General features: G+C 40.4%; 1 protein-coding gene across 1 annotated transcript in view; it reads right to left on the bottom strand.

Moving 5' to 3' along the window:
* Positions 1–13170, bottom strand: part of TGFBR3 (transforming growth factor beta receptor 3) — a gene marked incomplete at its 3' end in the record, with an annotated part of 171065 nt that overhangs the window by 23211 nt on the left and 134684 nt on the right. The window contains exons 8-12 of the mRNA XM_084242829.1: positions 11251–11585; positions 10682–10834; positions 8282–8422; positions 7954–8112; positions 2868–3167 (exon numbers count right to left, since the gene is read on the bottom strand). Of these exons, the coding sequence (XP_084098955.1) occupies positions 2868–3167; positions 7954–8112; positions 8282–8422; positions 10682–10834; positions 11251–11585 (1088 nt within the window). The remainder of the gene's footprint in view (positions 1–2867; positions 3168–7953; positions 8113–8281; positions 8423–10681; positions 10835–11250; positions 11586–13170) is intronic.

Genomic DNA, 13170 nt, shown 5'->3' on the forward strand with positions numbered 1-13170 from the left:
TCAGCTGCACAGCTGTCTAGAGGCTCCTTATCAGACAGCTCCCAGCTGTTTACCCAGAAAAACAGGAGATTCGGGTGTTTTTTCAAAGAACCACAAAGAATCTGGGAGTTCAGTGTATTCTCAGCTGTGCTTAAAGATGCAAATATCACTGGGCCGTTTATAAATACTGCCCTCCCCCCATCTTCCCACAAAACAACTAGAGGGTTTTGTCTTATTTAGTCTGAAAAATAAAGAAACTATATGATGAATGTTGGCCCTTCACCAAACTGGCTGCACATAAACGGTTTATGTTTGTGATTTGTAATTGTGGGAAACTTCACAGACTGCATCACGAGGGTGACAGCTTCCACATCTGTTGTCCAAAAAGATAATCATGTTGTCAGGCTTGCTTAATTTTTTAAATCCTGGTATAGGCTCATGCAAAATGAAGCTTTCCAAGGTCATCTGCTTTTAATGTTCCAAAATGGAGTCCTGGGGAGTTGTATCCAGGTGTGGAGGTCACAGGGATAGTTGCTTATAGCTATTTTAAGCCCCCAATTATAGAATTAGCATGCCCAAGCCCACTGCAATTGTTTTTTAAAAGTACAGTCACACTCCAGCACCTTTTTTTATTAAAATAACTTTAATTCCCGGTCTATGCTCATCAATAGGTAAAATGCTAAGGTAAAAGATACCCATTTGCTTTTGTTGTAGGAATAGATCGATCCTTTTAAAAAGTCTATTGCAAAGCACCATGGAAAGCTAATAGCTTCCAGCTCTTCCAATCACAACAGAATGAACACTTTGGGTTCACTGTTACTGCTGCTCTGAGCAAGAAATTATAAGACAACAACCTCTCCCCCACCCAAAAAAAGACAGAGAAAAGCCTTCATAATAGCCCTCTTTTAGAGAGAGGAACAATGGATTTTCTCTGGAGAGGCATCATTAGTTGTAAAGCTTTGCATATTAGGAAGAGGCTTCCTACTTTCCTATGTGTTCTTCAGTAAGTCAGAGTCTGTGGTGTTGTGTCTAACTCACTGTGTGACCACAGACAAGACAGTCTGTGGCCTCAGTTTCATCAGCAAAGGGCAGAGTTGGACTCAACCATCTCTGAGACAACTTCCCAGAAGATTCCTTGGCTCTGTTGATTGTCATGAAAACCACTTAGAAGCCACCAGAATTAGAAATACCTACCATCAAGAGTTTATACCTACTATCAAGAAAGACAGCGCTGAGAGCTGATTCTAAGTCGCTGCTCTAAAAATGATGGACTGTTGTTATATCTACGGTCTCATTGTTCCTCTACTAGGCAGGAAGCCAGGTACTGTTATTTCAATTTTATAGATAAGGAAATGCTGTTTCCAAGAGGTCAGGGACTTGCTGAAAGTCTTGTTAGTAAGCAGCACACATCACTTCTCGGTGCCCATGCTCCTTCCACTGTCTCTTACTTTGGTTGTAAACAGTAACTTTCAGTTTAAAGTGACATCCACATTCTCCCCTGGAAGTTAGTGCTCTTCTTAGAATGTTCTGAAAGGAATTATTAGGCCTAATTTTTACAGATTAACACAGATAAACAAACTGGGCAGCTCCAGGCCAGGCTCAGAGAGAGGTAGCAGCCGCAATCATTAGTAAAGGCCCCTGGTAACTGCCAGGCCTACCCTCCTAGATCCCTAACTCTTTCAAGTTATCTGCCGCCTGCAGGAAGTAGCTGGGGCCCACAGTCAATTACTAAGTTCCCATGGCTCGCTCCCATGGTCACAAATGGCTTCTGGCAGGTGAATGTAAGACATCACGTTTCCAAAGCAACCTAAAAAACAGTCTAAATCACCCTATATATATATATATATATATATATATACACTCCTTCATGATTATGATGAGATTCATTGTATGTTCATATGCCTTATAAAATTTTCTTTGGTGTTATCGGAAAAATGGATGCCGAGAGAAAATAATAGTGCAAATGATTCAGATCCATGGAAATCTATCCAATAATGGTACTTTTTTCCCTACACTCTCTACACCTATCTTTGACAACCTACCTATTAAAGGGATTTCGATACACATAGTATACTAGTAATAACACATTCTGACTTTTATACTTATAGACAATGATTGATATGTGATTGATTACAAAAGCAGCAGAAGTCAGCTTCTGCTGACACTACATGAGACATCTACAGAATAAACATACATGTGACATTATACATAATCATGGCAGATCACAAAAACAAAACTACAGCAGAAGACACTTTTCATGCACAAGGCCAACCTAATATGAACTATCATAATAACTTTACAGCTCTCTCTTTAATAGCTGTCCCAGCAAGGTCAACAGGTTCTGATTTTTGTTGTGGCAACAGAAAGAACTGGTTGAACACAGGGACTGCCATAGGCAAACATGATGAGCTGATACGAAACTGAGAAAAATTAAAATATTTGTTAGTTTCCCTTAGATTCCCTCCTGAGACAAGTTAACCTTATAATTCACACAGAGAAGGTCAAAAAACAATTGCAGTACAAGTCCCAGTGGGATCTGGAAAAATTAATCCGCACACTGGACTTGTCCTTTGAGCTCTCAGTGCTCTGGCACCATATGCTATCTGAACAACACAAGCCAAACCTCTCCCTCAATGGAAAACAATCTTGATTTATCATTTGTAAGATATTACTAAGTAGCATGCATGGAAAAAAATCATTCTGTAAGAATTCATTCCCTAAAACTCCATAAAAATCAGAGTTCTCTGCTCACGTGGACTTCATTCAGTTGGGATTTCCAAACCCCCAAACTTCAATCTGCAATAGCTCTTGATTAAACTTCTTGGCTAGGTGGCCGTCTCTCCTAAAAATGTCAAAATCACAATATAGATGGATGAAGGCCCACTAACCTTAGGTAAGCCCTGGGGGTCCCTTTCCTTCTTGGTGCACAATGTGAGCTCACACTGTAGGAAGAGCAGCGAGGTGTTGAAGACAGACTTAAAAACAAAGCTGAATCGCTTCTTATCTATCTCAGCTTGTGGGATAGGAAAGAGCACTCTCTTGGGATTATAGAATTTCACGGATTCATCTTTAGGACAAATGTTCTCAATGATGGTGTAATCAGACATCCTATCAGGGTTCGAATAGGGAGAGATAAAACATGTTTGGATGGCAAATCCCAGTTCTTGGTCAGCCTTAGTAACAGACACCTGCAAAAAACACAGAAAGATGAACAAAAACAAGTCAGTATCTCTCTTTTACTTTAGGCACAATGGTAATATACCAACATGACCCTTTTATTTGAAAAATGAATCAATTAATTTTCTTACATTGTTGTTAATTTTTGGACAGTATTTGATTGCTTCCCTCAGGTGCAGTCACCACAGTTCTTCCACCACGATAGAACCTGTGATCCATCACCACAGTCCTTTGTGCTCTCCATCCCCTGTTTTGATCCCTTCCTTTCCCCTGCTACATGCCTCAGATCTATGGTCAGCTTGCAAGTTTTGTCTTTTTTCCTGACCCTTTGTTTGGTTTCTCTATATTCCACATATAAAAGAAACCATCCCACATTTATCTTTTTCCTTCTGAATTGTTTTGCTTAGCATAATCCCTTCCAGCTCCATCCATGTTGCAGCAAGTGATGTGAGTTTATCCTTTTTGATCACTGAGTAGTATTCCATCAGCACGGCCCCTTTGATGAGACACATTGCTTTACCCTGACAATATACTTATACAGCCTTCTCATCGCAAAAATCACATACTCATTGAAGAATGTCTTCCCTTTAGACTTGATATGGATGGTGTCGATGAATTACTGAGTTCAAATGCTAGCCTGGAAGAGTCCAACGCAAGATGCATAAGTCTCTTCCATACAACGTCTGGGAGATAAAAATAAAAATAAAAGTACACTGCATACCTAAAGTAGATTTTCCAAAATAAATAAAATGACCACAGGTGAAGCCCCTCATGTTGTGATAGTATATTACTTGTAAGGCAAGCTCTTTTTTAAAAATTGCTCAAAAGATTGAGTACAGAGGTAGAATCTATTTAGCCTAGGCTGAGAGGACTGACCTCAACTGCTGCAAGTCAGAGTGAGTATGAACCACTACAAGAGTGCTGAAGCTCCGTCTAAACTCCTGCTCCATGTGGGCAGGCAGAGCTGTCCCTGGGGGTGGATTTCAGAGACTGTGCAATCTGGTGGCAATCAGTGTCCCAGCTGCTCCCAGGTCCAAACCAGACCTTGCCAAGTACTCTCCCTTCCCTCTTTAAGCCCAAGGGTATTTTAAGGGAAATTTAATCTGGAAATGTTTCCGAGTCATTTACACTTCCCTCTCACAAAACATTTGTATGGGCAAAGTCCAAACCATGTTAAGGTTCTTTTCTTTAGACGCAGGAAGTAGTGCTTGGCCAAGTATAAACAGAATTCAAACCTCAACTATCCCGAACTCAGCTAAAATCCCCAGACTAGACTGGATTCTCCATTTGGTGACATATGGATCACTGTGTGAATTGTCCCTCCCTACTATGCCTCATTCCTTGACTAAACTTAGGCTTAAAATAAACTTAAACAGTTTAGAAGTAAAGTTAAAGTTAACCTTTGGCCACAGGTCAATATCCCCAGAAGACTTTCAAAAAGTGATAAAAACACATTTTCCATTGTGAGACACCCTGGGGAATTCCCTGATGTGGCACGGAGCATTCAGCCCCTGATACTATTTTTGATAGGTCCCTTCATGGGTAACTGCAAGAATGCAGCAGTGACGATTGACAACAGTCATGTCCTTTTGTTGTGTCGTAAAGCTAATCCCTCAGAACAATCTTGCAATAAATATTTTCATCTTCATGTTATAAATGGAGGAAAAACAGAACACAGAGGATAGGGAACTTGCTCAACAGCATACCTAGTAAATACTGGATAAAACCAAGGCTCAAATCCAGGTCTTCTGACCCCTTGTTCATTTTCTCTTTATTATTTGACTGTAGCCAGAGGGTCAATCAAACCAGGCCTAAGATGTGGCCTGAGGAGAATGCTTAGTGAGAAAACTTTCTAGGAATAGTGGTAGATAGTTATGTAAATATTCACACCTTGTTTTTATTATGCTATTTCTGAAAAACAAGATATTTTATCTTGGAAAGTTACATATATCCTGTTATTAAATGATGCCCTTGAACACTAACTCAGAACCCACATACGACAGAAGAAATTCAAATCTTTCCTCTAACTTCAAAGAAAGCATACAATGATAGAATTAGTCTAAGGTGTCCCAAAAGTAGGTTTTTTAAAAGATTTTTTTATTTTTAGGCATACAAGAACATGGAACAGAACAGGCAGACTGACTGAAATACACTGCTGAGGGGAGCAGCAGGCGAGGCAGGAGAGGTCTGCTGCACCATATGGGTTGCTCCCTGGCCGAGAATCGAACTCATGCTTGTAGTGGCTGCTGTAAGCTTCATAGGTTGCGTCTTAACCCCTTATGCCACCAGGGAGGCCCCCCAAAAGTTGTTTTACAGGAAAAAATATCAGTAAATTTTTTACTTTAAAATGGATGGGAAATGAGTAGTAGCAGGACTAGAGGCTTTGGAGCAGACAAGCACCAGGAAATCACAGGTTCTGCTGCTCCTGCACTGGGAATCCTGAGCCTCAGTTTCCTCCCCTTCAGAATGAGGGCACTTGTTCCTATTGGAAATAGTTTTGTGGGAATCTGTAAAGTCAAAATTACCTGCAAACAACATAGCTCCCAGTGCCTGCTATGATTAGCAAAATTATTTTAGATTTAAATTTGAGGGGTTATATGCTCTTTAAAAAAATTCCCAAGACAAATGAAGTAAAAGAAAAGCTGCCATCATGTGACAGCTATCACTCAAAGACAACCAAAGACAGGTGGCAGAACTGAAAATGTTCAGACTGAAGGAAGAGGCGGCAGTCTAGAGGTAAGAGGGGATTCTGGGAGGGGTACGAGAGGAAGCAAGTCCAGGAGGAGAAACCTGGAAACAGTCCTTCAGGCCAAGCCTATAATTTGGGAAATTTTACTTAACCTAAGGAAAATATTTTTAAATTACTGCAAAAAGATGTGGTTCATTTCTTCACTTGACAATTAGATTTTGGTGAAATTTTAATTATGAAAAATATCAATGATATTGAAAAAGTATTAATGGGAAAATAAAATAAAATAAAATAAAAAAGAAAACCATATGTCAAGTCAGTCAGCACTGGCACTGGAGCAGTGAGGCAGAAACATCAAAACACCGATGGTTAAGTTATATGAGAAAGACTGGATGCTGATTAGCAGAAAGCAGAAAGGCCATAAATTAGCAAAGTCAGGCACACGTTTGGAAAAGAACCAATTGCAGTTAAGCAGCACCCCTGAAATCCATAGCAAGGCAGGGAGTCATGTGGATTGTGCAGCCAGAAGAGCAAAAGAAGAAATGATCTTAGATCAGGGAGATCTGTGATTAGGAAAAGAACATAGGAAGCAGTATCTTTGGGCTTCCCTGGTGGTGCAGCGGTTGAGCGCTGGGCTGCGAAGCTGCCCGCAGCCTCTGCAGCACTGGTTTGATTTCAGGCCGCCAGGCGAGAGTCCCACACGGCGCGCAGACCTCTCCTGCTGCGCCCACTGCTCCCCTCAGCAGTGTACTTCGGTCCTTCTGCCTGCTCTGCTCCCCGCTCTGGCTCTGGTGAATTCTCTCACCCTCCCGCGCTTCTGACTCTACCCAGTGCTTGCATGTATGTATGTATGTATGTATGTATGTATGTATGTATAAATAAATAAATAACTCTTAAAAAAAAAAAAGGCAGTATCTTTTCCCCAGAGGAGAAAGAAGGTTGTACCCAAAGAAAAAGAAGAGCTCTCACAACAGGGAATCATAGAAGAGGAGAGATCCAAGAAAACGTCCACAGCCAGTGGGCTCTGTCCAGAATCAGCACAAATGTGAGAGTTATTTGTCTTTCTAAAATAGAAATATGTGCACTGAAGTCACTTTTAATATATGGAAGTATCCCATTTCAACCCCTTAAGCTGCTCGCCCCTTCCACAGTGAGGCAGAACAGCTTGCAGCTTAACACCAAACCCAGCTCCTCAGATGACGACTTCCCTGTAAGACCAGCAGACATCCTGGGGCCATAAGGATATTTATCTTCTGTAGAATCCAATCCATGAACCTGGATATTTGCACAGCTAAGAGGCTATATTTTCTCCCTTTGCAAAGGGCAGTTTAAAGATATAACAGCATCCAGTGGATGACAGTGTGGTCTCTGCAGCCAGTCTGAGTATGAACTATAAACTGTACCAGAGATTAGCAATGTGACTGTGGACAAGAGTATGCCTCAGTTTTCTCCTCCATAAAATGGGAACATTAATAGTCTTGTCTCATAGGGCTGCTCTGAAGAGTAAATTCATTATTCGAATACTTAAAACAACTGGAACATAATAAATCTGTAATAGATATTAATGATTGCCATTTCATTATTACCACCACTAATATTTTCTTAGTTTTTCCATAGATTTATGCTATGCATGATTATTAGCATTATATCTAAGAAATAGTCTTAATAAGTTTATTATTAATTTATTATTTAATAAGATATATTTTAATAATGATCTGGGAATAAACAATTTCATCATGAGATAAGGCAGTACCAAGCATTTCACTGAAGTATGTGCAATTTAAAACCTAGTATGTGAGGTACTCTGGAATATTCTCTGATGTTGCAACTACTGAATTACTATTCTAAAAGTGCTAAGGATAAGCAAGGACAGAGCTTTATTAACAGAATTCATACTCTGTTGATTTCTTTTTTTTAATTTCATATAAAATAGTCTTTCCATTTAGTGTAATGTAATGAATAGTGACATTTCCTGCTTTGGTTATAAATCCACCTGGAAGTATTTTTGAGCCACGCCCTCACCCAGAGCAGGTCAAGGATGCTTTAGGTTCAGGAGCTACTGTGACTCAGTGTTAACCCAAAAGTCCAAGGCCAACATTCGTTCTCACCTCAACATAAACATGTCCATTCTCTGCCACGGAGAAGACCCCCTGGGAGGGCACCAGGAAGAGGTCCGTGTTGTACAGCTCCATGTTGAAGGTGACGTTCCTGTTGTGTGGGTCCTGGAAGCCACTGGGATTCCTCACCTGCCGCAGGCTGCAATTAAACTGGAATAGAACCAGGTGGATGTAAATCAATCAAATGAAGAATGAAGATCCTGTATTTTATGAGTTTTGGCCTTTATCACCATTTTCTTTTTCCAACAATCTCTAATTCAAGTCAACCCAAACAAACAAAGAACTCTCCAAAGACTACATATTGCAAACTAACACCTACTGCCACAACTTCTGGTCCGACAAAGAAGGGAAATTCTCCTTCCTCCAACTCTCCTGGGAATCCATTGTCACCTGACTCCAGGTCTTCAAAACCCTCTGTCCCACCACTGCTGTCCTCAGGGGAGGGGACCTGTATCACGATCTAAAAGGCAAAGAAAACACAGATAAAGCTAAAAAAAATATCACAGGTATTTGCTTCTACCTCACATACACTCATGTACACATTCAGCAGCAAAATGAAAATGTGGCTTAAAAAACTCCTAGTTTTTTATGATTTTTATCTTCAAAGAGATGAAAAACAAAGAGAAGCTCAATGAATATTTAAAATAGGATCTGAACTAAAATATCACATTTCCCTTGTGAAAAATACAAATTATTTCAAAAGTGGGAGAACTGTAGACACTAATGCAGGGTAAACGGCATTGTCAATGAGAGGGAGCTTTCCCTGAAGAGTCTTTATACTGAAAACTCTAAGAACAGCAAGAATTGACTGATGCAAGGAGTTTTTGTTATTTGCATTCATCAAGATGTGTAGAAAGTTTGGTTTGAGCGAGAAGCAAAGGAAGTATTGTTTGTCACTGAACCATTCTCCAGGCTTTTCTCCCCCCACATCTTTCTGCATGGTTTACAGATGCAGGAAAGAACACTGTACTTTCAATTCATGACAATTTATCCTAACCTTTGTTGAAATGATTATTCCTAGGTTAGTTCTAGAGAAGATGAAAAAAATCACCTAAGGATCACAGTTCCATGAACAAAACCCTAACTTCTTTGTATGTGTAGGATAGTCATACATTTTTTAGATTTGATTTTTGGCTTATATTTTTAATATGTTGCAAAATCAGTAGTATATATAGCAGGTCTGAAAATTATTAGAAATAATTCTAATGGGAACATATAATGAAAATATTCACTGAAGGGACTAGAATGGGAAGAGAATGAAGAAAAATCACCTCTCTATGTACTAGGTTCTCAAAAGAAAGTATTGATGCAGCTGATGCAAGTACCAAGGATATTACATATATATATATTTTTTTAACTGAATAGACAGATTACCATAGCTTCTTACTGATATTAATTCAGACACCAGTTTAAAATTCCAAATTCAAGTACATCAGTAATACATGACATTTATTGTATCTGGAAAACTGGATAATGGCAAGCAAAGCAGTGTTGGAATTGGCAAGAACATATTCATCACAGAGTCAAAGGTTAATACATTATTCCAGTAACAAAGGGAGATTAGCAAGGCCAGCCTGGTGTTAGGGAAAGGTTAGTGGCTCAGAGGTCAGGAAGCTGGAGTCAGTCCTGACTGCCATTAACTAGTCCCTCAAACCTCACTGAGTCTATTAACTCTCCAACAGTTCACCTTCCTTGCCTGTGAAAGAAAGTTGAATGAGATCATCGTAGGGTTCTTTCTAGCTCAAACATTCTAAGATGGCCTAAGGAACAATATACCTGGGCTCATGGGAATGCTGATCCCCACAAGAGCCACACTGGGCAGAGAACTGGATCACTGCGCTCTGGGTGGATCAAGCGTCATTTGGCAGTGGAATGAATTAGCAATCATGCCCCGCCCTATCCCAAGCCAAACTGACACAGTGTTAAAGCTGGACACAGGGATCTTGGAGCCTTTGTACCATCAAAAGTACGACCTGAACTGTAAAATTAACACTATAGAGTTATTTTGAGATTTCATGTTTAAATTCTTTTAACATTGGCTGACTAGTCTCCATCTCGGCAAGAATAGGTTTAATTGAAAGAGAAGACTTAGATGAACTGCTAAGAATGATTTCTGGAAAGTGAAGTTTAGTTATTGCAATGGATTATCATTGAATCTCCCTGCCAGGATCTTTCTTAGAGGTGGAAAGGCTTAATAACTTAATTATCATTAGTAATTATAATAATTTCTTGAAGGCACATTTCAGATTTCTCATTTGTTCCTGGAGGGAGAGTTTTCCTATTTTAAGATATAACACAGCAAGACCAGAGAGACCAGGATCTGGTTAGCCTAATTATTTGGATGTGTTCACTCATGAGCCTGGATTTTATCCTCGTAAGGACAGGTCATTTGACCCTGTAGCTCGGCCAGAGAGAAAACTCATAATCACCTTGCAGTGAGCCCTTTGCCACCAGGAGATGCAAAGGGCAGACGGGAGACATTCACCACAAATGTTCCCATCGAGAAAATAGTTCCTCCCAATTCCCACACATTTGCCAATGAAACAAACACAAGAATTCAAGATCAAATTACATTCCATTTTGTTGAGAAATGACATTTGGTTTGTTCAAATGTGGGGTATATGCCCCCTGCCATTTTCACAGAAATCTTGCCTAATTTTAAGGTAATACCCAACAAGTTTCTGGCAAAGGGCCAGGCTTAGTTCTAGAGAACACTCACAGAGTTATAGTAAACCACCCCATCAGGGGCTGAGAGCCGGTGGGAAGTACCACAGCCATTCAGCGGAGACTCCAAAATGAAGTGGGTGCCATTCATCCTGGCCTTGCAGGTAGGATCCAATAAGGTGAGCTCCATTCCTGAGTAGCTGTTGGCCTGAAATAATAACCACCAAAGACATATGAGAGGCAGGTTGGCCCACAGGCAGTCTGCTGCACACAGTTAATACATTTTGCCTGATTTCCCAAGTAAAGGTTCTGGAGGCTGGTATTCCCCCTCATCCTTAGTTCTTCCCGGACTACAACCTCTCATCAGCTCAATGATTATGTTTGTTGGCCTTGAAAATTCAATAGCAAAATATTGACACACAAGGATCTGGAACCCCCCTCACTGAAAACAACAGGAACCGGGTGAGAATCCCAGCCAAGGGGAAGTGAGCCCATCCAACTGAGAAAACAGTATCAAATCATAGGAGTTCAAAAGTGAAAGAGTTTGCGGGAATAACTAACACAGACTGGGGCAGGTTGGGGAGGAGAAGGCCTTCTCTTCTCTCCCTTAAGGAATGCACTGACCTGGAAAGAATCTTTCTCTATGGCCACGATCATCTTTTCATTGTCACATTTGACTGACAGGGCAACATCCATGCTCCCTTGCACCTCCTCGGGCTCTCTGGGGCCAGGAAACAGCTGTAAGCTGGGAATGGCAGGGTCCTTGGGCCTGGGGATGTCATCTTCTCCCACATCCTCATGGCCTCTCATGGAGATATCAGGAAAAGGAAAGGGGAAACCTCCACTTCGGCCTCCCCCTCCCCGGATGGGTGGGTTCTCCAGGGCAGGCAGGGTGCCAGGGTCCAGCAGGATCCGTAGCTCAGGAGGGATGGTGTGGACTTCCTCATCTCTCATCTCCTCTGGTGGTGACAGAAGGCAAGAAATGATCAGTGGTTGATGTCAGGCCAACACCATCATCATGAGAGGCACAAACAGGAGGAATTAGCACAGAATTGGCGTGTGTAAAATCACCCATAACAAGCAATGCATGAAAGAGATGACATGTCTAGAAGCCTGAATTCTAGTGCTGTTCCTTCTAACTGACTGTGGGCAAATGGCTTACTTCTCTGTGTCTCAGTTTCCCACTTTTTTAAAATTAAGGAGTTTGAATAAATCACATGTTCTCAACTTCGGCTACACACTAAAATCACTTTGGGAACTTAAAAACAAATCCCTATGCCCATGCTGTACCCTAAATCAATTAAAAATTGGGCTTTCTGGGGTGGTGCTTAATCGTTAACCGGTGTGATTGCAATGTGCAGTCAAGGTTGAGAACTACTGGAAGAAAGGATTTCTGGAGCCTTACAAGCTTTAGGTGTCTATCATTTAAGTAAATTATGTGGGAAAATATTCCATTCAAATGCCACTGAAATACTTCCCTTGAATCTAAAGACACTTTAGATAGTTTCTCTATACTTTTCTTGAAACAATATTGGTAGTTTACAATTATTTGTTACCTCCTTTTTGCCACTAAATTCTTACAGGGACCTGGGTGCCCTAGCCTTTGAAAATATAGTCCCAAAGAAGAAAAAACTATATTGGTGTATTTACTCCTTCAAAGGGAGAGACATATTTTCATACAATCAATAGTCAGAATTTTGTCATATCCTCATAACAAATTAGAAAAAAATTTTTTTTTCCAAGTGTTCACTACCTCTGCTCTTCAGAGCCAACAGAAGTATGTCTCAGTTAACCTACTCAGTGGCCTTTAACTCTCCATCAGTACTATCTTTTTTTAAAGCATGGCACAACTGTAGGGGTCCAACCAAAGTCAAGCTTGGGAAGATTTTTAATTTGTACTTTGTAAAAACTTTCACAAAAAGGCTGTGAGGTAGATCCTATTGCTTCCCCCATTACTGAGGAAGAAACTGAGATGCAGAGGTTAACTGGCTGCACCCTAAACAGCGAATAAATGGCAAAACTGGGACTGACTCCCCTCATTCTGAAGGGAATATCATGAGGTACCACGAGGGATTGATCTAGGGATCAGAAAACCTGGGGTTTGAGTCTTATTGACTAGAAGACTCTTGAGGAAAACCTCAAGAACTTTCTAAGCCTCTGCTTTCTGCTCCATCAAAGTAGGATAATAACTCCTGCATTTCCTCTGGGTGGGAATAAAAAAAGTATGCATATGAGTCTTTGATACAGTTTTCCCATAAGCAAAAGCTTTTAACCTCAGACCTTTCTCCTTCAGTCTCCACCCCTCAGTATCTCAGTCATAAGTGATTACGAGGTACCTCTGAAAGAATGCAGCTCATTTATCTTTAGTGTAATCACAGTGAAAGTAATCTACAACCTGCTCAACTCCATGTTACTGAAAAATCTGTATTTTACTTTCCTCAAAATAATCTATCACAATTCTCGACAACTTTAAACTATAGTTAAAAAGTAGCCAAACAAGTCATTAAAATTTGCAACAGAAAAACAGCACCATCTATGTTAAAA

Source organism: Talpa europaea (assembly GCF_964194135.1).
Source record: "Talpa europaea genome assembly, chromosome: 9".
Classification (NCBI taxonomy): domain Eukaryota; kingdom Metazoa; phylum Chordata; class Mammalia; order Eulipotyphla; family Talpidae; genus Talpa; species Talpa europaea.